General features: G+C 37.3%; 1 protein-coding gene across 3 annotated transcripts; it reads left to right on the top strand.

Moving 5' to 3' along the window:
* Positions 1–1093: 1093 nt before the first annotated feature.
* On the top strand, positions 1094–5233 carry LOC129240774 (nuclear distribution protein nudE homolog). 3 transcript variants are annotated; one of them, XM_054876754.1, is made up of 7 exons: positions 1094–1213; positions 1519–1836; positions 1898–2051; positions 2111–2384; positions 3537–3788; positions 4387–4478; positions 4806–5233. In XM_054876754.1, the coding sequence occupies exons 2-7, from the start codon at positions 1757–1759 to the stop codon at positions 5223–5225; spliced, it is 1272 nt and encodes a 423-aa protein (XP_054732729.1). In that variant the 5' UTR covers positions 1094–1213; positions 1519–1756; the 3' UTR covers positions 5226–5233. The 3 variants fall into 3 exon arrangements, with proteins under 3 accessions (XP_054732729.1, XP_054732727.1, XP_054732728.1); XM_054876752.1 differs by having other exon boundaries at positions 4372–4478; XM_054876753.1 differs by having other exon boundaries at positions 1102–1263; positions 4372–4478.
* Positions 5234–25250: the final 20017 nt, after the last annotated feature.

The following is a 25250-nucleotide window of genomic DNA, read 5'->3' as shown; positions in this document are numbered from 1 at the left end:
AACCAACACAACCGCTGAACTCTACGGGTTTATTTATGGATCATTAACTCCACTTTGCTGCATATCTTGGATTATCTGATTTGTTTCTTTGCGCTTTGCCAGTGGAACTCGACGTGGAACTTGACGAAGTGTCTCTGCATATTTTATGTGCACAATCGCCGTGGAATATGTAACCTTATTTCTCTTCTTTTAGCTTACGTCCCCTCTAGCCCTCTTACTTCATGCAACTAAGTCCTTATGAAGTTGGGGGTTTTTTCTAGCTTCCCGGAATTTTCCACTTTCCTGTTGGGGTCCATCGCAGTTTACAAAACTTTCTACAGTGCGACATTTCCCACTTACAGCTCCTTTATCCAAAATAACTGATGGCTTCAAATCATTTAGTACTCTTATTGAAACACTCGTGTCTCGTTCTCACTAGTGTTTTTCACACGTTTATGTTCGCCGTCTCCTCAGCAGATTCTATGACTCAAACTTCGCCTGTCCTAGAGTCCTTTTAACCAAATCCAAGGTACATCCGTTCAGCAGCATGATATATATGACATATGGGACTTTATTCAACAATCCCGAGTCAGGCACCAATTGTTACGAATTTGTTACGTTTCATATTCAAATAAAATGTCCCACAATAATTTCTTTGAGTTCGATCACAAGATTGGTAAATAAAAGTTACAAATTAGAGGTAATATAATTTGCTTGCTTTAGTGAGTCAATTTATTGGTTTAATTTTCGTTTACTTTTTCACACGTTCAACTTAGGACTGAATACCGTATGTGCGTGTACCTCTGCTTATATACATACGCTTATCAACCAAGAATGATAGAATACAAGATCGCCTTGTGTGTGTGTGTATATAATTTGTTTTGTTTGGTTGTTCCCATTACTTTTGCATACTCTTCTTCTCCACAAACAAGTAATTCCCCTTCCGTTTGTTTGTTTATTGGGCTCTTACGACACGGCTAGTTCGGAATGCGCAATCTTGTATACTACCATTGTCAAAATGACGAAGAATAAAGTATCGGTTTTCAGAAGGCGACACCTTCGATATTCGATTTGCCTTGGACAAAACTTCGTGTTTACGTTTAATCTGGCAATACTGAACTACAGTTTTGGCATTTTGGTGCAAACACAATATTTAACGAATTCTGACGCACTTTTATTTTGAGTATTTTCTGAACACAAGCCTGCTGTATTTAAAAAAAGCTGTTTTCAAAATGTAAGTTTCGTATAAAGTTTCACATTTTCACACAGTTCATAAGGGTTTTTGTAAGTATAAAGTGGGTAAACCAGTTTTGAAAAAGTCGACGATGATTTCATTGGACATCCAGCCTTCGTCGTTCGAACTCTTCCGCAGTCGTCGATGTCGATGTTACGCCAGCGTCGACGCCGTCGTTGGCTTAGGAAAATACAAACACAGAAAGTATACAATATAACTAGTGGGGACAAATCAAATTGAGGGAAATTCAGATTTTTCGCACACTTGTTAACTAATTGATTTTTCGCAAATTATTTTAATTTCAGAAATGTGTATTTTTTCTAATAGCGGAGTGAAAAGAACTTGAACAATTTTTTTTAGAAAAATTGTTGATAAAGAACAACTGAGGAAGAACGTCAAATAGTGTGAAAGTGGCTATTCAGACAACATATGCGTGTAGAAAGCAACCGAAAGCTACAAAAAAAAATATAGGGGAGGTTCCAACTAGTCTTTCTGATTAAATATATATATCGCACAGCCTGTTTTGCAGCTTCATAGCCAGCGATGGAGTCTCCTCCAATGTTCAACAGTGTTGAGGATGAATGTCGGTATTGGAAAGAACGCGCAAAACTTTATCACAAAGAGTAGGCGTATTTTTTAACATATTTATTCGGTTTAACTTATTAACGTATATTTCATTTTTAGATGGACAGATGTGAAACAGGAATACGACGAATACGTGGAACAGTCACGACAGATGGAGGCGGAAATGGATGCTACACTTGATCAAAAACAGGGTATAATCAAAGATCTCAGATCGACACTTTCTTCACTTGAGAAGGAAAATGAATCCTTAAAGGTATGCGATGGAATCATTGCAAAATGTATTGCTTTTTTATTGGAAGAGTATTGTTTCAGCTCAAATTACAGTCCCATGGCATTGAATTAGCCAATACAGAGAGACAATTGGAAAATTTGAAAAATGAACGAGATACTCTGAAAGTGTACCTGCGACAGTTGGAACAAAAGAACGATGATCTCGAAAGGGCACATCGTATACTCAACGAAAGCATTGCAGACTTTGAAAGAATGTTGGATAAAGCTTATGAAAAAAATGCACTTCTTGAAATGGAGATGGATGAAAAGGAAATGCTGCAAGAGAAGCTACAAAGACTCATGGATGAAACAAGAGGTAAAATGGGGGCGAATTTTGATTTTAATTTATAAATATGTGAATTTTGAACTGACGCGCTTTTCGCAATTCACTTAAATCACTGAGTTTTTGGTAGCATTCCACCATAAAAGTAGCATATCTTTGTTGATTATGCAAACTTACGTTCGTATTATTTCGGCAACGTTGTTGTTGTTTTTGATGTTATAGCACAAAACATTATTTGAACATTTTTGGGATATGACAATGTCGGGGCTTTATTCAGGGTCATTCCGGTGATGTAAAGGGTTTTCCAATAATGGGTGTTATTCGGTGCTATCGAGAGATGATTTATGATTCTTTATGGCCGAAATGGAGTGGTATTGATCTGGACAACGTTTATTTTCAACAAGAGGGCGCTACGTGCCACACAAGCAACGAAATCTTTGACTTTTACCGGAAAAGTTTTCGGACCGTGTTATCTCTCGAAGAGGTGATCACAATTGGCCATCGAGATCTTGCGATTAAAGACCTTGTGATTTTTTTCTTTGGGGCCACATGAAGGCCTACGCCAACAGCCAGGGTCGATTCAAGACCTCAAATATGGAATTCGTGAGGCTATCGAGGACATAGGGCAGTCACTTTGCAATTCGGTTATGGAAAATTTCATGAAAAGGATACTGTCCTGTAAGCATCGCCGTGGTGGTCATTTGCCTGATGTTATTTTCCACTTCCTCTTTATAATGAAATAAACATCCGATCGTTTATATTAAAAAGTTACATTTTTCTTTGAATATCAAAATAACACCTCTTATTGGAAAACACTTTAGAACCGATTGTCGAAGCAACCGTTTCGGTTCGTAGATTTCTCCCCTTCGGGCATTGAAAGCTTATCTTAGGAGCTTTGACATATCTAACCATTTTTCAGTATATCCATGCCATTTTCGGCATGTAAAATCCCCTCAACTATCGACTCAATGTTACCACGCCAGCCGGGTTCTCGTTTCCGGTCCCCGGAGGACTTTCACTCCAAAAGCAGGGCATACAATTTAATGCGAAATGTTTTATGTTTTTTTACAAGCACAAGGACAAAAAGAAGAATTTATCTTGCGAAAAGAGCTCATCCTAAAACACATCATTTATTATTTTAATAAATTAGATATTTCTTTAACTTATGTATTTTTATCGTTTCAGACTTAAAACAAGAACTGAATGTAAAAACGCGTAACCCGTTAAATGGTTCAGTTAGTAACTTATCAGAATCGACAACACTGTCCACAGTTGTACCAATTGGCGCTATAAAGGACAGTGACATTGCGCATGATACCATCAGCCCCAATAATACCAGTCTGAATAAGACTAGCCTCAGCAATACCAGCCTTACAAATAATTTAAATAACAGCACAACAGTTATACCCAATTATGGTGAACATCATTCTTTAAAAAGTAAGATATTAGGTGTTTTACGATCTAGGAAATGTGGCATAAAATTCATAAAGTTTACAGCAAAATCCAAATTAAAAAGATCAAAAATAAGACAGAGTTAATAAATACCAATTTCTTAAAGCTGAAACACACAAACATGTTCGGCTACTTTTAAGTATAATACTGTAAATGACAATATTCATAATTTACGATTAATGATAGCTCCGAAACCGAATATTTATAATGTTTGAAGATTTATCTGATTTGTGATGTAACGTAAAAAATCCATCTTTATGTGAAAATATGAAAGTTTTATCTTCAATACTTTATTTAGTTTTTAAGCAACACTGCTCAAATGTAATAACAATTGGAAATAACCACATATTTTATTTTTTATTCTTTGTACAAGATTGATTAAATGCATATTATTTAACTGCTTCTATAAGTTATTTTACATCTCAAGCTAAGTACAGAAGCTAAACGAAAAAGTAGTTGTGCTGTTTGTGTGTGTCCGTAGGCATGAATTTTCAATTTATTGTAATACTATTTTATATGTACGTAGTATTATATTGTGTATGAATATGTGCCTATAACTCAATTTTAGAAAAACCCCTTTCAGATTCAACTAATTTACTCAATGGCAACGCAATGACGCCCGGTTCTCGTACAACTGCTCTAAACATTGTTGCGGATATGCTTCGGAAATTGAATGTAAGTTCAAACTACTTATGTCTGATTATATACCTTAATGGTTTCATAGTTTATAATCCGTTCAATGTACTTATAGTAAAGTAATATGTACGCTTGCAAGTATGCTAACACAAATGTTTTCTTTGTATAAGTCTGAAAGATCTACTATGCGAAACACATTCGTTCTGTACTAACAGTTTGTATTGCATCCAATAATTTTTGTTTCCGTTCACTCTTCACTTCTTACTATCCCAGTGACCATTGGAAAACGCTAACATTACTTTTTACTCTCAATATGCTTAAAACCACGCAATGCCGCATCATAGTTTCTGTGTCTTTTTTTTTTAGTTGGATAAGGCACTTTTATGCCCTCAATGTGAAAGGTTTCGTTGTATCTGTGATCGTTCCATTGCTTCTGCCAACTCTACAAGCAGCTGTGGTTCCACACCTGTGGCCGGTAGTGTAGGCCGCCTTAGACGGAGTTTTACGAGCACATTTGGCAGCACTAACTCCGTCGATACAAATGCTGCTGTGACCTCCTCTTCCACTTCCACCAACACTTCTTACGCCGAGTACGATGCAGACGTTTCTGAAGTTTCCTTGCGACGTATCGCAAGTCGTAGTAACTCGAGTCTAAATTTCGGTTCAAATATTTTTAAGCGCTTTGCAGAGCGCATGAGTGGAGGAAGTGGAAATTTCCCAAATTCAACTAAAACGCCGTTACCTGCAACAAATTCAAACATTTCGAAAGCGAATGAACTACAATAAGATCTTTACATTTTGGTGTATTTTTTATTTTGTTTTGTTTTTGTAGTTTTTTTTTTTCATTTTTTCATATTCAAAATGCATTTAATACATTTTTAGTACAATAAATGTTTTATATAGAATTTTTGGTAATTCAATCATTTAATTAATTATATTCATTTCCTATTATTTTTGATGAATGCAAAGCTGAGTGCCAGAAATTTCTAAATTCAGTGGAATTTCGACTTGTTGTATGCTTAGTCCTGCCATAAGTTCTGTTACAAGTTAAGTCCGTTATAGATATGAAATTATAATACATTTTTTAATGAAGTAAGTTTTATTTGATCATGTAAATATTAAAGAAAAACTTTTTAATTTTTTCATTCGAAATGGTCACCATTTGCTTTTACAGAAGCCGTCAAACGATTAGGCCATTCAGCTATTGCAGCACGTACGGTTTCCATGGATATTGACGTCGCTGCTCGAACCAAAGATTGTTTGAGACTCGCCAAATTTCTGTGAGGTCTTCGAGAGGCCATGCTCTCCAATTCTAACCACAAACTGTAGACCAATGGATTCAGATTTGGACTACCAGAGCGCCAATCTTCTGCGGGTCAATCCATTGCCGGATGATTTTTGCCTTATGGATTGGATCGGAATCTTCCTTGAAGATCTAACGCACCCCATTAAAGAGAGTACTGCTCAACTGCTTCACCATGCCTTCTAAAACATTCTCTTGGTACACTTTTGCCCCAGTCTTAACACGATGTTTTTTTAAGTTTTAGCATAGATTTTGTCGTTTTGCTCTTTAAAAACTTGTTCAACAGTGAAATTCTTCTCATCAGTAAAAATAATATTTTCATCGCCGTTGACTTCGTGTCACCGAACAAGCTGCTTGCATCTGTCGAGTCTAATTTTCTTCAAGCGCCTTGTCAAAAGATGAGCAGTTGAGCGACGGAACATTTTCACGTGAAGATTATCTCTAATTAGTCTTGACATGGATCTGGTCGATACATTAATGGACATGATTTTCTAAGGGATACTAAGGGGCTGCACTGGTTCGAACCACGCGACAACGACCACTTCTTTTTCTGTCTGTCACTTCAGACATGTGGAAAAAACGATTGGTCGTGCGGTAAACAAATATTCTCGATTTTTCAGCCATTTGTAAATCTGTCTTGCAGTTTTACCACACTTTTGCAATGCGATCTTCCTTAGCTCCCCACTCTCTTGTTAACAAGCGAAATATGCCACGAAACTAAGTATAATTTATGAGGCGACAATGCATACGAACAAAAGCAAAAAAAACGGAACTTTTTTGTACGAATTTTTTCTCGCCGTAATGCATTGCAAAATTTGTCACAATATATGGCAAGACTAAGTAGATAAGGGGTTTGGAATTTTGCTTAAGCAATGCATCAAAAACACAAATTAAAGCCTTGCTTCCTCCGTAGATCAGTATGCTGTATTAAGCAGTTAGATACATACGTAAGCAATATCCTCCCTGCGTCGGCGATTTCAAAGGTTAATTTTTTTTGTTTTAATTCTTTTTTAATTTTTTTTTCATTTGTGATTAATACCGCTTTCTACGTTGATGTTAGCTTTTATATGCTGAAAGACGAGGGCGTAATTGCGAAAGTTGAACAGTCCGTTGTGTGGGATGATGGACGATCACTGGCATCAATTTTTGTTGTTGTTGTAGCAGTACTAGAAGCCCCGTCAGTGTAAGGTATATCACCGGTCGCCTTCGTCAGGCTCATCTAAAGGTAGGCCCAGGAAATATGCTGTTTCGACAGGTTGGGTTCAGAGGGAGAGAGGTGTTAGATGGCAGCCGGTTCTACGTTACCGGGATGACTTGGGTTTTTTCCCGACCAAAGGCTGTCGCCCCAGTAAACTAGCCCTGTCTAGTGAACAGAATATCACTGGCATCAATAGTTTGTTTCTGTTATCTTGGCAAGAAACCAGCGAGAATTTGACGCAGTTTCATCGACATCCAATATTTCTTTAAACTCTATGCAGTAGTTGTCGAAAAATTTGGACGATTGGGTTTTTATCAAATCATCATGTTTAAAATCAAAAATTAGTATTCGAATTCAGAAAATACAGCGTGGGTCCTAAAAACAGTCGCACCCAATTTTTGGAAAATAAGACAAAAGTAAATCAAATTTGAGCCCAAAGCTTGTTTTATGTATGTTTCAATTTAAACCTTTCGCCTTTTATTGGGGCATTCACAAAGGTGTCATAAGTGTCGTTCGCAAAGTACACTACAACTCATATTACGAATTCTCACTTAGTTAAAAATAGTTGGTTTTTCACATAAGACAATATCCGTTTTTTTCATATATAGGTACTGTACTATCCAGAAGTGGACACTTTTTTCAGTACATACCACAAATACTTAAGAATTTTTTTTATTTTTTTTTCTTGAGCGGATAACTCTCCCATAACAAATATGCCAGTTCCGTAGGTGTCCGCTTAAGAGAGAGAGAGAGTACACTGTATTTGCTAATTTCCCCATTATGTAATCCCATATGCAAAAATTCAAAGATTTCAGATCCGGAGAATATGGAAGCTACTCATCTGCCGATAAAAACCAAGCATGTTGTCGTTGCACCTATGAGCCGGGGCAGCAACTTGTTGAAAGCAATATTGGTCAGTTCCAAACATCCTGGATACATGAGAAGAAACATTTTCAATAATCACTTCCTGCAAAAATCACTTCCTTGTAAAAAATTCACAAAATTTTTACAAATTTCAAAAAATTTATAAAAATTTTAAACTTTTTTTATCAGACTTGACTGATTAATGACTAATTGGAAAAACGTAAAATTGCGTGTAAAATGAGTAGGCCAACGATGATAGATTACCAGCTATGGGCATCCGAAGCAAAATCTGATTTATATGCGAAACAAAAACAAACAATGTTGCCCCTTTGTGAAATGAGCTATAGTTAAAATGCAGTTAAATTAACACACACATCAGGTAACATAGAACAGTGAGCACCCTAAAGTACTTATACACGGCATCCAGAATCGACCCCGACATACTAAACATATGTCCGACATGTGAAGGCACCCGGCACGACATTAACCACCTTTTCACATTCCCCATTAAACCCACGCCTAACACGCCTCTCCCTCTGGACCCAACCTGTCGAAACAGCAAGTTTCCTGGGCCTAGCGTTAGATGAGCTAGACGAAGACGACCGGTGATTGCACCACACTGACAGGACAAAGCTACTGCTACAACAACAGCAACAACTTTTACACGGCCGATGTAGTACCATCCAGGGTTTCAATCCTGTCCAGGGCTAGTAGCATCATCCAGGACTTTTAGTATTTGCTATTAATAAGCAAACAGGATATTTTTTGTTGTTTTTAAGAATAAAAAAACACTTTTTCGGAATACCACCAGAGGGACACCGGCGGTATGTAAGTCTGAGTCTTTCCGGTAGTCTTGATCCGAATTTTGTGGGATTTTTAAGTGATGCTTTAGCTTGACTTGGAAACTGTAATTAAGATCTCAAACTTCGACACTCATTTAACCTTAGAAAATCCTAATAATTAATTGTCTATTTCCAAAATTAAATATTCTCTTCCAAAATTTATTATCATCTACAAATTAACTATTCTCTCCAGTAAACTATCCTCTCAAAATTAATTATTTCCTCCATAATTATTTAGACGGTCTTCTAAATTTAGTAGCGGTCTCCGTTTTGCCATATTGACTCCAGTTTTCGAGCAATATTCCTTTGGATTTTGTGGATTATTACACTATTGCAGTAAATGGGCGAGATATGGTGCTCTAAATGAGCTTTCAGGGGCCCAAGCTCCATTCTCAAATACCGTTATCTCGCAAACTGAAGCCAACCTGACACAATGGAAGACGCCATTGAACTTAGAAGGTCCCTCTCGAAACTTTGCCAAAATAAAAAAACAAATATGAAAATCCGAGCACAATGTTATATGATCCTAAAATGAAATATTCTCTCCCAAAATGATTTAGGTTCTCTTGTAATTAACGATTCTCTGTCAAAACTCTCTTTTCCTCTTGCAGGCGATGGAGACGAAGCTCAAGACCTATCGGGAGCATGGCCCTATCGTGCAACCACGTCAATGACAGCCACATAGTTGTAGTTCAGCAACGTTTCTCACTTCAACAACTACCACAACAACATCTACTATTTATACACACAGCATAACTGTTCAACCACTTGTAGATAATTAAGCTTGTTACCCAACGGTATTGATTACAAACAAACAAAAAATTAGAGCGGGATTATTCATTGCTGGTATTTAGCGGTTAACAGTATTTACATACATATATACAAATATCCGTTATAATCTGCACAGACGTATGCGTACAAATGTGTATAAAAAGATTGTGTGCTAGTAATGTTGATAATAAATGAAAAGCGCTGCAATGAACCACAGATGAAAATTGCAAAAAAAAAAAGGGCAAATGTGAAGACTCGTCGAAACATGAACTGGATAAGCCTTATTACTTAATAATTGACTTTCAAAGCTTCCTTGATACTCCTCGTAAAGCAACAAATGACTATTCCTCTGAAAGGGCAGACTACCAATCACACACAACTTGCTCACAACCCAGAAAAGAACCATTCACCAACATCAAACTGCGACTGTCCGTTCTCCGTTAACGGAACGACTATGCCAATAACTGTCACTCCAGCAGCATTCCCCAAATATTTATGGGGAATGCTTATGCTGTTATAAGAACAACAACAATGAATATTAACATTCTATGGTTCTTGAACCAACTGAAAATGAAATATCAACATTCGTTAATTTATATTATAGTCCTTGTGATGACTACAATTACTTAAAAATTAACAGTTAAATAGAAATGGGAAATGAAGTAAGTCGTTGAACGCAAAATGTGTTGTAATTCTTAAGCATTCATTTAATTTTGTGCTTAGCTACATACGAGTACATATATTTTACGCTAAATTACCTACAAAAGCATTATTGTAAACACGAAAGTATTTTGTTTGTAATTTGTTTTTGTTGATTCAATGCTTGTGATCAGTAACAGAAAATGAACGATTTTTACACCACATATACGAAAATTATTAATGTGAAGATAACCTATTTTTCTACAAATATTGATATACTCTGACTTCATGTACTGTATAAGTATTTATTTTGTGAAAGCAGTTAATATGAAAATTAAGCATGAAGCAGGAGAGTAAAATGTTTAATAATTGTAAGACTTCGAAAAATGAACATTTAATGTTCAAGAAACGGGCCACAAACACGCAACAAATCATAACATTTGTTTGCTGATCCAACAGATCGACATGTGGGTAGTGGAGTGGTTTGCAACAGATTGAAAGTTGACAAAAATGTTTGTTTTTCTTGCAATCGGTTACACGTGTGACGAAGTTGACGATGTTTGTCGTTTCTTTTGAGTGAGAGTAGTGTACATATGAGCGAAAAAATGATAGCATTCATACTCAACACTATACATGGCAATTATTTTCTTCCCGCGCTCCATGTTTACACGGCAGCGAAGAACGTGAAATGAAAATCGTCGATCGATTCAACCGATTGTTATGATTTGTTTTGTGTTTGTGGCCCACATAACTCTGCATCTACATCTTCTACAGATTATGTTAAAAAAGCTCTGTTAAAACAGAAATGTTAGGAGGAGATCGCGAATTTCACTGTTAAAACTTATATGTCTTAAAGTCTAGGCGGACGGTGGCGTTTAATGGGATTAACGACTTAATTCGGAATTTACGCAGGAATTAAGTGCAACTAAAGCGGACTTACAACTAGACTTAATTCTCATAATTTAAGTGGATTAGGGAAATTTTTTTTGGCAAAATTGCCGAAAAATAACGGTTAATAAAAAATAATGTTACTTTTAAAGAGAAGAATAAGAAAGACTGGATGCAATGATAGTTTGCACTAACACATTCGAAATTAAATTAATTGTTTTGATATTTCGGAGCAGTTTGAGAAAATGCAATTTAAGCATTTTTTAAATAAATAATTATTTCTTAGTGTCAGGTCAACTGTTGTTGTCTGCGGTACATCTTTTACTGACAAAACTATCAAATAAGCAATCAGCTGTTCACTGATCTGAAATTACACTATTTTGATATTTCGGAGGGGTTTGAAAAATTGCAATGTACGATTTTTTTTAATAAATAATTATTTCTTAGTATCAGGCCAACTGATACCCGAATTTGTTGCCTCCAGTCAAAACAAAACTATCCAATAATCAAATCAGCTGTTCACTAATCTGCACAACAACCGTCTGTCACACTACAATTTGAATCAAAATTAACTGCGCTGGCAATCCAGATTAATGCCGCCGTCTGTCTAAACTATTCGAATTTCTTGCCAACGCTGTTATAATATTCAGCCTGTATTTGGTAGTTAAACAACTAATTTTCATTGGCATGCGCGAATACAGCGATCTGAATTGCTTGGTGCCATTTTGAAAGTAAAATGTAAGTTGTCTAGATGAAACAAATTCAAAACAGAAGTTTGACAGATGGTAAGACATATTTTGTCGAAGGCGTAGATGTGGGGTAAGCGACAGCTCAAGTAGCTGATTGTAGTTATTATGAAAGTAGTAAAGTATTAGCAATGTAAGCAGCAGAGTAAATCATTTGTGTTTAAAAATGCAAAAAGTTACTATACACTTAACTGCAAAATATGCACCTCATCAACAACTCATTAGTAAGACAGTTTGATAATGAGCTATACTGTTACAGATAGAAGCATGAACGTATTTAGCAGTTTATATCCATTCGAATATTAGTAATGATTGCACATATTTAAAACAATATCAAGAAGACAAATACAGAAACACCAGAAAAAACTTAAAGAATAATGAAATTGTTCAAAATGAAATATGTCCCCGTAAATGTATATGAATATACGAGTAAATCCCTCGTCAATGATATAATATATATATATATATATATATAATATATATAGTCGACTCGACTTGTTCGAATAATTTCGAATAGTACGAAAAAAGTTGAACACTGATGTTTAGCAAAAATTTATAAAATGGGCAAGCTAGTGCATTATTTTATTACAATATAATTTTACTTCCGCCATTGTAAATGTTTCGACGTGGCATCTTTCGTTTGGTATTACAATAAAAGACAAGCACAACTCGGGGGTCGGATAAGGTACTCTTGTTCGAAACTCGATTTGAAATCGTTATTTAGTCTAAAACACAATGACGCAATTAGAATGACAGTTAAGTTGTTTTTAGAAGCAATGCTGTTCAATGGCAAGAATGATACGATACAGAATTGCGTCTTCCCTTGCGCCGTGATGTCACTACAGGAAATAAACAAACGAAAAGAAGAGGAAGAATAATAAGAAAGTATGTGGAAACTGTCAAACACAAGAAATTATACACACACACACATATATATTGTAATTATAAAATATTGGCTCATTGGAATCCTATCAATTTTTCATGTTTCTTATTTTTTAATTTAAAAATAACAAACCTTCAATTTACAATATCCATCAAGCCGTTCACTGAATATTTGGAAACAAGTTATTATTAAACAAAGGTTTGTTTATTTGCTTTAATGACGTTAATCCGTTGTCAAAACTGCAAAAATTAAACTGGCGGTTGTCGGAAAGCGCCACCTATTGTATTCTGTGCGCCGTGGTTCAATGGAGCGACACACAGTACAACAGTGACAGGTGGTGGTACTGCCTTGATTGCAGCAAATGTCGCGTGATAATTTTAAAATATTAGATCGTTATGAATAAAGACGAAATTTGTGTGGCAATTCTTATTGCCTTGTAGAGAGAATGGAAAAAGATAGTAAGAAAAAAGCGTGCTTGGGTGAAGCGCGCGTGAAAGAGCGTGAAAAGACGGTACCCGCAAGCTTGTACAATCATAAAAATATCAAACTTGTTTTGATATTGTACCAGCGGCTGGCACAAGCACATACACGATCAATCGGCTAGGACAATCACTGGACGGCGCCAGCAGGCCGGTGTGGTGTATGAGCGCTTTAATGAACAAAGCTGATGCTGTCGGTTTATTTCATTCAATTCAAAACGAATATCGACAACGGTACTCATCATCCGATGTCATTTTGTTACGACTGCCCTCTAACCTCTGACATAAGTATGCACAATTTAAATATTATATAAATATAATTCATGTGTCTAGTGCTACCCATGCCGCCCATACCGCCCATTTTGCCAGCTTCATTTTTTAAGAATATATTTTCATACATATGATTTTATTTCATGCATTCATTAGTTGTTTCATAAGACGTAGTTTTTAGTTTAATACATACGACTACATATCTTTTTTTTAATTTATGCTATTTTACATACAGCAGCTAAGATTACATATTTGCCTTTCTTAAAATTAATCTGAAAAATATTTAGTTCGTTTGAGTACAAGTAAATTAATGGAAAATATTTTTGTAATGTCTTACTTTGAATTCGATAAAAATTTAAGTTTACCAACATTGCAACTACAAGTGAAAATATATAATTAAGCAGAAAATATAGTAACCTTATGTAATACGAAACAATGAATAAAGTACTATATGTATATGTTGCCTACATAATTGGATTCACACACGATGTGTCAATAAATAGCCTCCGAATATGAACGTACATACATAATGGGTGGTCCAATTTCACGACGTTTATTTTCAAAAATAAAATAAAGTTAACACAAATCAAATCATTAGTTTTCACAGTATCTGGTTTTTACCACCGTCTTGTTGGCTTCCAAGATATTAGGTGGTACGAAAAGAGGCTGTGTGCGCGACGCCAGAAGACCCGGACTTACATTCGGCCAAGAACTTTTATTTCAGCTATATTGCTCAAATATTTATGGGGGATGTCTTATGCTGTCAAAAACGAAAAATGCTGATTGCGAATAACTCAAAATTACTCTGTGTGGACTTGCCGATAGTGGACTCTACGTTACCGTTACGTTACAATTGAGTGGAATTTTTTATAATCCGGCTCTTTTTCCGCACTTACAACTTAACCGCTGCCAAGTTCTCAAGTCGCAAAGAAACGTTGGTGATGGTATACTAGGCGATCGGCTGCCCTGTTCTATATATATATATATATACAGGGTAGGCCATTTAAAGCGGGCCCATCTGGCAACCCTATAACTTTTGACAGGAACGTCAGATCGACTAATGACATAGCGCGTTGGAAGCGTCAGTCCAAGACAATTTTTACCATGGAGCAGTACACTCCAAAATAACGCGCTGAAATAATTCAGCTTTACATCCAAAATAACTTCTCAATTGTGAAAACTCAACGTGCGTTTAAAAAAAAAAATAAAGTTAAAAGTGCGCCATCCAAAAGCACTTTACAGCGTTTATACGCAAAATTTATTAACCACGGTAGTCTCAGCAATACCAGCCACGCATCCAGACAACGTACACGACGTTCTGCTGAAAATATCGAGGCTGTACGAGCCAGTGTTGAGGAGGCTCCGCGAACATCGAGTTATCGTCGTTCTCAGGAATTAGGCATCGCCAGGACAACACTCAGGCGCATAATCATCGAAGAAAATGACATGGAAGGCTACTGGTTCCAACAGGACGGGGCTACATGCCACACTTCACGCGCTACAATCGATTTTTTGAAGCCATTGTTCCCTGGAAGGTTGATTTCGAAAAATGGTGATTTTCCGTGGCCACCGAGATCACCAGATTTGACGCCACCGGACTTTTATTTGTGGGGTTATCTGAAATCCAAGGTATACATCAACAAGCCAAGGACTCTAACTCAACTTAAAAACAATATCCGACGCGAAATCGCCGCCATACCGGCCGAAATATTGGCCAAAACGATGGAAAACGCCGAAAAAAGGACACATTTGGCCATCAAGGCCAGAGGCAAACATTTGAAGGATATCATTTTCAAAAACTAGCTGGAACAAATCTCCTTGAATCAAAATAAATGATTTTTCATATCAACACAAAAAAAAATGTTTTTTTCAATGTTTTTTTTCAGAAACAAATGGGCCCGCTTTAAATGGCCTACCCTGTATATATGTATATGGCGCGTACACACTTTTTGGGAGTTTGGCCGAGTTTCTGCTATTTTTGGCGTGCGTCTTGATGTTGCTCCACAAATGGAGGGACCTACAGTTTGAAGCCGACTCCGAACGGCTGATATTTTTTATGAGAAGCTTTTTCATGCCAGGAGGTTTGCCATTGCCTGCTGCGTGGCGACCGCTATTAGAAAGAACTTTTTCTTAATTTTGGTGTTTCTTCCTCGAGATTCGAACCTACGTTCATTCTGAATTCCGAATGCTAGTCACGTACCAACCCATTCGGCTATTGCGGCTGTCCTGTTTTACATAAAATTAATAGCGCCAATTTGACCGCCGAGCACTAGTGGGACATGGGGGCTGAAGATACAGATCTTTCAGAACGCAACGGGATGTGTTTTGTTTACCCTAGAACACCATGTATTCTCATAGTGCAGGAGTATAAGAAAACACGATGCTCTGCAAGCAGTTTACCTTGAGATGAAATCACAGGCACCATTTCTTCGGACGCCAGTTGGAAGACGAAAAGACTCTCAGACATGTCAGAAGTAATTCTTTTAAACCGACTGACATGGGCCAGAAACACCTCACGCAGCCACTGAAGCTGAGGGAATATCGATAGATCCTGAAAAACGTTTATCGGGAGGACAAGAATGTCTTAATCGGAGACCAATCACACACTATTGAAGAAGAAGAAGAGCATACGCTGATCTATATTAAGTGTCACTGTCGTTAACGATTATTGCTGCTTTTAAGCGTTCTATGGAGATTTAAACTTCACGCTGTCGGATTTTTATTACAAAATATTTTTCGTGCTTCGATACAATCTCGTAAGATCTTTCATAGTTCACCACTAAAAGGTCACGAATTAAATTTATTTGTTGACGTGGATTAACTCAGCAACATTGCATGGATGAACTTAATTCATTTTTTGGCGATGAAGCTCCATCAAGGACCAGTGTTTATCGATGGTATGGTGAATTCAATCGTGGTTGTAGTTCACGTGAAGTTCGTGAAGGTCGTCCAAAATCAGTTGTTGTTCCGAAAACCATTGATGCTGTGCGCGAACTGATATTGCAAGATCGTCATGTGACCTATCGTGAGATTGAGGCAATCTTAGGCATTAGTGGGACCAGCAATCATTAAATATTGCATAAACATTTGACTGTCAAAAAAATTTGTTCGCGTTGGATCCCATACAATTTGTCAATCGCTCAAAAAAAGGCTCGTGTCGATTGGTCGAAGGAAATGCTCAAAAAATACGATCGCGGGGCTTCGAAACACGTCTATGACATCGTGACAGGTGATGAATCATGGTTTTACGCGTATGAGCCCGAAAGTGAGCAGCAGTCGACTGTATGGGTGTTTCAAGATGAGCCAAATCCAACAAAAGTTGTTCGCGCACGAAGCACTTCCAAGCAAATGGTCGCCTGTTTTTTTCGGAAAAACTGGACATGTCGCAACCGCACCACTAGAACAACGCAGAACAGTAAATTCTGAGTGGTACACAACCATTTGTTTTCCAGTTGTCTTCCAAGAAATTAGGAAAACCAATCGCCAAAGATGGATCACTCTTCACCAGGACAATGCGAGCTCTCACACATCGGCTCAAACAACTGCATTTTTGAGCACCCAAAACATCGAATTAATGGGTCATCCGCCGTATAGTCCTGACTTGGCACCGAATGACTTCTTTTTATTCCCGTACGTAAAAAACAAACTGAGAGGTCAACGTTTTTCGACACCTGAAGAAGCGGTTGCGGCATTCAGAATGCATGTTTTGGTGGTACTTCATTCAGAGTGGCAAAAGTGCTTCGACAATTGGTTCAAAAGCATGAAGATCTGGAGAATATTTTGAAAAACAATAAAGTGATTTTCGATGATTAAAATTTGTTTTTGTTCTCTAATCCCGACATATAAAAGGCACCCCTCGTACTGATTTATTTTGTTAAATAAAAAAATCGGCATTTGTCATATTTTGAACTGAACATTGAAATCGCGCACTTTTATCGATCTGCAAGAAAAACATAAATTAGTTATTTCAAATTAAAAATAGCATTTTTTAATTATTTTGCTAGAACTGCAATTGTTTCTTTGGAAAACCAATTTCTTTACCACATTTGCTGTAAGCTTGGGGTCATTATCATGCATAAATAACCAGTTTAGTAGCATGGACACGAAGGAATATATACAGCGCGAGACCGCAAACTCATCTATCAAATCCCAGAAGGTTCTCGTTGTTTAGCGTCTAGTTACATCCATAGCGACACAAGGATCAATTCTCAGTCCCGATTTTTGGAACATTAGTTATAAGGAGAGATTCAATAAAGAAATGCCCCATAGCACCTTTCTAATCGGATACGTAGACGATATCGCCGTAGTCATCACAACCATGGAACAAACTTGTAGAAAACTTAACCAAGTCATCACGTGACCTCAAATTAGCCAGAGAAAACGGAGCTAATATTTCTAACTAAGAAACACATCCTGTTAGAAGCTAGCAAACTCAAAAATACGCTAATCACAAAAAAGGTTCTAAAGTACCTACGGATACGACTGGATCCAAGTCTAACTTTCTAGGCTCAAATAAAACATGCAGCAGAGAAAGCCGCCAATATGCCATCCCTTCTTAGTAAACTGATGGCGAGCATAGGGAATCTAATCGAAAGGAAACGGGAAATAATGATGGCTACCCACCTGATGGCTACTTGCAGCGCGCAAAATAAAGGACGAAACAATAAGGCTATGGCAAGACTTCTGGAAAAACGAAACACGCGGCCAGGGACGGCCAGGCTAATAAATGACGTTACTACATGGTACAGCAGGAACTGAAGTCAATTTTCATGCAACTAGAATCCTTTCGGGATACGGGTATTTCAAATACATATCCGAAATAGGCAAATGCGAACACCCCACATGCATATAAGGTCACGCAGCCGAAGAACACACCCTTTCGTCGAAAATCAGAGAATGCAGTCGGTCACATAACCAGTGAAAATGTAATCGACAAGATGCTAATCAGCCAGGAAGATGAGGAAGATGGAACGCCACTCTGAAGTAATCCCCAGTGGTTTCGCGGAAAAAATTCTCCGCATGAAAAAGCTGGACCTGGATGAAGGCACAGATGGAACGTCAGTATGAAGTAATGCAAAAGCGGATCCAGGGTTGGCGACGATTGCAAACGAGTGGCAGTTTTTCAGCCTACGGACATACCATTGCTGCGACGGCAGCTTTGATGATGCATTAGGCATTTCAAACCTTCTTATCCGCAAAAAAAAAAATACATTTTCCGTAATTCACGAGAAACTTTTTGCAAAACTGCGTTTGTATCATATTTGCCACTCTCTATAGCGGCAGCAACAGCGTTAAACCTTCAGATTTCGGTACACAACCCAGAACACTGAACACTGAAATGCGATTCGACCTCTGCGAATCAGATTGGAAACTTCACCGATACTTTATTAATTATTACACTGCCATGTGCTGCCCGGGTGGAGGTCGGTCCATCTACTGGTGTTATTGTGTTGCTTCGGTTGAACATTAGGACTATTAGTGTTTGATAGTCCGGCACCAATAGGCTTTCTCGGCCGTCGAGGCGGCCACTTGTTGTGATTTATTTCTAACTTAGTTCCACAAATAATATACTAATCTAATATAATATTTAAAATACGAAACTGGTTTATTGAGTAGGTAATTTGAGAAAAAATGATTTTTGCTCGCCAAAGTGAAAGTCAATACAGTTTCGTTATTATTATGTAAAATGAGAAAACCAAAAACGTGAAGGCACTGCGGATATGCGTTAGCATTGACGGTGAAGACAAACATTCATGACTAGAAATTCCTGCCATCGAGAATCACTCACAATGTGAAAATATATACAACAAAGTGATATTCCAGTACGAAGCCTTCACCGCATAGCTCAGAATTGCTTCCTCCGATTTCCAACTATTTCGATTGATGACGCATGTCTGTCTGAGCAGCCGAAAGATGTGAAAAAGTGTTAGCTAGTAACAGGCATTGCCTTCAAGAATAAGGGTATAATCATTAGTCCACTTCAGACTTAAAAAATCATCGTTTTTTATTTGTGTACCTATTCAATGAAAGCAGAAAATAAACGATAGTTTTGATTTAACTGCGTTGGACTTAAAAAGTTAGGGTGTATTTTCTGAAAAAATCTTCGTAATAAAAAAGGAAAAAAAAAATAGAGAACTAAAATTTAAACTTCTTAAGCCTTCAACGACCATATGGAATCAACTCTTATCATTTTATACTTATAACTGCTCATATTCAAAAAAATCCAAAACTAATTCTGTGGAAGTTGTGGGTATCTGAAGCCCTGGGAATTGCCCTTAAGTCTTTTGCAAGTATTTTTCAACTTTTTCCGTTTCTCTTTATTGTTATTTATAAGTAAATTATGTCTACAAGTACTTACAACTAATTTGTCCATCACACTTGACAAATAATGGAGTAGGCCAAGAGATTTCGAAACAAAAGCTTTGAGGCTCCACGAGCTTTACGCAAAAGCTTGTTAAAATCATTTACTCTGGGACTTCGAACTTTTAATGCCCTTCCCAAATACCAACCACTCTACCTGTTTTACGTTTGGCTTTTGCACTCGTACCTGTGTACTAAAAATTACACTCATCGTTATGAGTAGCCAGAGTATTGAACAAATACACTTGTTGCAAAGTCCCCAACCACACAAATACACACATATTTCAGACACATGCACAGTGCACATATATAACTATAGCAGGGGTAAAGATTTTTGTAGGGGAAGTAGAGGGAAATTTATGTTTTTGAAACTGCTATTTATTTTCATTTGAATTCAATGTCAATTTGTTGGCATTGAGTTTTGGGAATTCTCATCTCTTTATGCTAGCGTGTCTGTTTACCCCACTATTGGTGCCTTATTAAGTACAAAACAGCAATGGCCATGGCCGTTGGAAGTATTTTACATTAGCTTTTTATAAATGTGTGTGCACGTTCAGACTATGTGTGTATCTGCTAACACTGCTGCCAAAATTGTAAATTAGTCATAAATATTCTACGGTGTGATACGAACTTATAAACGTTGGTATGCATTTTATACAGAAGTTATCTTGATTTTTTTAAAATAATATCAAAAAAGTGCAACGCAAGGAATTAATTAAATGAGGTAGTTTGGTTAGATTAAAGTGATTGGCGAAGGAGCTGTCACAATTAGGCATGAAAGATAACACTGGATATATATGTATATACTTATTAAAGGGTGATCAGATCGGAGGTACTTTTTCCAATAGGGTTTCTTTGACAGTTCGCGCGTGACCAAATATAAATATAATTTGTTTTCAGTATTTATTGACATTTCCTCATGGAAAGACTTACGCCTCAACAACGTTTACAAATCATATAATTGTATTACGCTCTGTGAAAAGTGTTCATCGCGCGCTCAGGTCAACTTATGGTGTACATAACCGTTCTACTAATCGCACTATTCGGCAAACTATTGGCAAACTTAAGAAAAATTTTACATTATTGGATGATACTCGATCGATTAGATCACACACAGGCCGAAGTGAATAGGATAGCAGCAAAGCAAACTCTTAGTGCGGCTTATGGAGGATGAGGGGAAAATCGGCCCATATTTCTTCAAAGACGAGGCTGGCGCCAATGTAACATTGAATGGTGAACGCTATCGCGCCATGATAAACTACTTTTTGATGACGGAAATCGAAACCCGTGATATCAAGAACACTTTATTCCAACAAGGCGCTACTTGCCAGACAGCCTGTGAAATATATTTATATTTATTTCTTGTATCGGATTGGCCACAAAGATAGTGTGATATCGTGCCTTTGAACTTTTATTTGTTTGGGTATGTAAAGTCTAAATGCTTTGTGGATAAACCAGCTTCAATGAGGAATTGGAAGCCAACATTACAAAAGTTATTTGCGAGAAACCAACCAAAGTCCTAAAATTGGTGTTTACGAATGGACGAATTACGACGCAGTGGTGGCCAACATTTGAAGGAGATTATCTTTAAAAAATAAATATCATGAATGTTTCTATACAAAAATATTAAAGATTGCCAAAAAATTTGAATTTTCGTTGTTTTATTTCAATTTAAAATCCGATACCTCTAAATTTATCACCCTTTATAAGTTTAGTGCACACATCGGCTCTTATATGTAGCTAATAAGATGCCTCTCAGGAGCCTCATGCATTTTTTAACTACAATACTATTTTTTAAAAATAAAAATACATAATCTTCAGTGATTTTGGCCAATACACAATTAGCCGAATGTAAAAATGACAAAAAATTCACAGAATACTAATTTCTTTATAAGATAGCAGTATGTCTTGAACTTTTGCGCGAAACGAGTAATGCATGATATTGAATTGTTTCCATGGTTGATATTTGATAGTTTTACTTTTCGGAACCAAAACATTAAAACCGTTAAACGTCTTTACTGTTGTGGTGTTAAAATTCTGCGCAAGACTGTATGTAGGTGACTATTGTACACGATATACAGAATGTAGCGGTGTGGCTAATATGAGACCGTTAACCGTCTTCCAGCGATTTTGGAGAAATCATTTGATTGGCTGACGTAATCGGGGCCATGACAGCGGTTTGTTTACAAGAAAAATGAGATTGTGCTGGTGATATACGAAAAAAATAACACAGAGTTTGCACGAATGTGTGAATACGTATGAAATGAGTGGGCACAATTCTGCTGCCGAGAACCCAATGGTGTGACAGCCGAAGTTACTTTACAAACGTATCCCCCTTGTCTATTATATATTAAGTATACAGGGTGTCCAGTGACAGAATTAGGTTTTAAATTCAAAGTTTCTCCCTAACCCAGTGGGAAGGGGGCGTGTTAGGTTTGTGTGGGTTATTTAGTCACGATGTTGTAGTGGTCGGGTGAACAACGTGTGCTCATAATCGAAGTGTAAGTCAGAGCCAATGATTTGTGTCCAACTAGATTTTGTGCCAATTTTAATATATTCGATGCTTACGTGTTGCCCCACAAGAAGATATGATTCTTTCGTGGATGCGAAGTTTCCGGGCAACAAGTTAGGTTGCAAATAGACCGTGGCCGGGGACCAACCGGACATCGAGAACAAATGAAAATATTGAAATCGTCGCTACAAGTTTACACAATAATCCGAATCAGTCCGCGCCTAATAGAGCGGCTGCTCTGGGACTTCCAAAAACTATCGTGCATGCAATATTGCAAAAGCGCTTAAGCCTAAAGTTTATAATTTGTAAAAATTTCTGCGAGGCAATGTTGGAGTAATTTCGTACGGTAAACACTCTCTGAGTGATGTAGCCCATTCTCAATAAAATGGAAGTTTGGGTAAGCAAAGTTTCTGTTATTGGTCCCCTAAAGGGCAGAACCCACTATTAAAACATCAACAGGAGCTTCACAGTCTCAATGGTTTGGTTGACGATTTGGTGTGCATTGTCGAGCAGCGGAATAGTTGGACCATAATTTTTTAAAAATCGTCGAGGGCAAGCAAATTCTGTGGACGATGTCCCTTATCGGCACATGCTGAACGATTATTTTCTGCCAATAATGAGAGGACTTCCTTCCTACAGTACACGCATATGTATGCTTTCAGCAAAATGACGCCTCGCCCCACACGACCAGATAAATCATAATTCTGCCAGCGCATACTCTTTTTCGAAATCCCCCAAATACAGCCCATAATGAAATAAAATGAAAAAAGCTTAATGAAATAGAAATGCATATACTTGAGCCGAATGCGTTGGTGCGTGACTACCATTCGGAATTCGGGGAGAACGTAGCTTCGAACCTCCATAAAACACCAAAATGAAGAAAAAAAATTTTTTCTAACCGCCCTCTTCGGCGGGCAATGGCAAACCTCCGAATGTATTTCTGCCATGAAAAAGCTCCTCATAAAAAATATCTGCCATTTGTAGTCGGCTTAAAACTGTAGATCTCTCCATTTGTGGAACATAATCAAGACGAATGCCACAAATAGGAGGAGGAGCTGGGCCAAACAACAAAAGGGTGTAAGCGCCTATTAGAATAGACTACGGACTTTACTGGGAAGTTTCATTAAATAAATTTACTAAAGCCAAAATCAGCTACTGGATTCAAACAACAACCTCTAAACTGGTGGAACAACGCATTAATAGCCTAACCACCGGAACACTGAAGATAATGAAAAGCATCTGCCATCATTAACCTTTTTGCAGAATAGGTATTCACACCACTGGGTGCAATCAAAAAAGTGTTTGCCTCAAAACATCTATCCAAAATGCGGAATGCAGATGGAGAAACCAGACAACATACAAAGTTAGCAGATCGTTATGGCCCACCTACAACCACAAACAAACGTCAATATTAATAAATATGAAACGAAGGGATGCCTGCAGACTCACGGTAGGGATAACTGGCTTCTGGTCTATTACGTATTGTCACAGTTGTAAACAAGCGGAGAAAAAGGAAACGATGTGAATGTCCCGCCGTATGTAAGGAAGGATAGAAACACTCGGGAAACCACTCTTCGAAAGTTTCGAACAACTCTCTGGCTTAGACGTCAACAACCTAATAAGGTTCTTAAACCCCACAGACTGGATATAGTCATGCTATAAATAATCCTCAAATATGATAAGTTGGTAGCGAGGATGTGGCAACAAAATGGTGCGGAAGCGCTGGGTGGACTCTGGATGAATCATGACTTTAACGAACTAGCCAAAGTCAAATAATAGTTGAATATATTTATGGGTGACCTTAATGCTTGAACTTACTCTTCAACAAATCAATTGTAGCGTGTGCTGTGTGGCTTGTGGCCCCGTCCTGTTGAAACCACATGTCGTCTAAGTCCATACCATTCAATTGCGGCCAAAAATAATCGTTTATCATGTCGCGGTATCGATTTCCATTCACAGTAACGTGGCGATCGTTCTCGTCAACGAAAAAATATGGGCCAATTACGCCGCCGGCATGTAAACCGCACCAAACAGTGATTTTTTCAGGATGCAACGGTGCCTCATGAATCACGTGTGGATTGCTTTCTGCCCAGTAACGCATATTTTGCTTGTTGACAAAGCCATTGAGCCAAAAGTGAGCTTCATCACTGAAGATGATTTTTTGGAAAATTTATAAATTTTCATAAAAAATTTGCATGATTATTTTCATAAAAAATTTACACGATTTGCAATCGTTGCTCAAGTGTGTAGCGTTCCATGATGAAATGTATACTAATGAAGTTTACAAATGACAAGCGAAAAATAAAAAATATTGCGTCGTTCGCCCTCCCTATCGGAAAAAAGTTGAAGCGCACCTATTGAAAAACGCTGTACATATATTCAGTATTCTTACATACATTACATATCCTACCTTTATAGCCATTTCAAGTAAATTTAAAAATCTGGTGCACGTAAAAATACCAGTAAATACCACTAAATACCTCCAAAACCATTCACAAAAATTATAATATAGGTAAATATAGGCTGAAATTCAATGCCTCACATTCAGTCGTAGTCGTAAGCCCAAAAGTTGCTAAAATTAGCAGTAAGTCAAGGGGAATAAAACGTTAGCTAACATTGATGAAGCCCTCACGTTTATTAACTTCTCATTTGAGTTTACTAAACTTTCAACCCTTTTTCAGACCTCAAATAAGCATGGACATGTGCTTATGCTCGTGCATATGCACAATCACATTATTACGGTTAACAGGTTCGCCAATATGAGCAGCAGATAATAATTCTTTCAAACAAAATCTATGTACGTATGTACATGTATACCAAATACTCGTATATGGGTTGGGGAATAAGTTCGTAGCGTTTTTACCGAAGACTTTTATTTAAACAAAAAGCAATAATAGTTTTAATAAGTTAATCAATTATATATTCGCCGTTCCCATCTCTCGACCAATTTGTTGATGTCGTTCCGCCAAAAATGGCCTGGTCTTGTGGCAAAGAAGTTGTTGAGCCTTCATATGATTCGACAGGGAGCGGAAAAGATGGTAATCGGTCGGTGCAAG

Source organism: Anastrepha obliqua, chromosome 3 (assembly GCF_027943255.1).
Source record: "Anastrepha obliqua isolate idAnaObli1 chromosome 3, idAnaObli1_1.0, whole genome shotgun sequence".
NCBI classification, from domain to species: Eukaryota; Metazoa; Arthropoda; class Insecta; order Diptera; family Tephritidae; genus Anastrepha; species Anastrepha obliqua.
This window is presented reverse-complemented; position numbering and strand designations above follow the sequence as displayed.

What these genes read in the sequence shown, in the direction of transcription:
- LOC129240774 (XM_054876752.1), top strand. Translation starts at nt 1,757, where the DNA reads ATGGAGTCTCCTCCAATGTTCAACAGTGTTGAGGATGAATGTCGGTAT. An exon ending in AGGAAAATGAATCCTTAAAG is followed by an intron (nt 2,052 to 2,110) that starts GTATGCGATGGA and finishes GTATTGTTTCAG; the next exon opens with CTCAAATTACAGTCCCATGG. An exon ending in TGAACATCATTCTTTAAAAA is followed by an intron (nt 3,789 to 4,371) that starts GTAAGATATTAG and finishes ACTCAATTTTAG; the next exon opens with AAAAACCCCTTTCAGATTCA.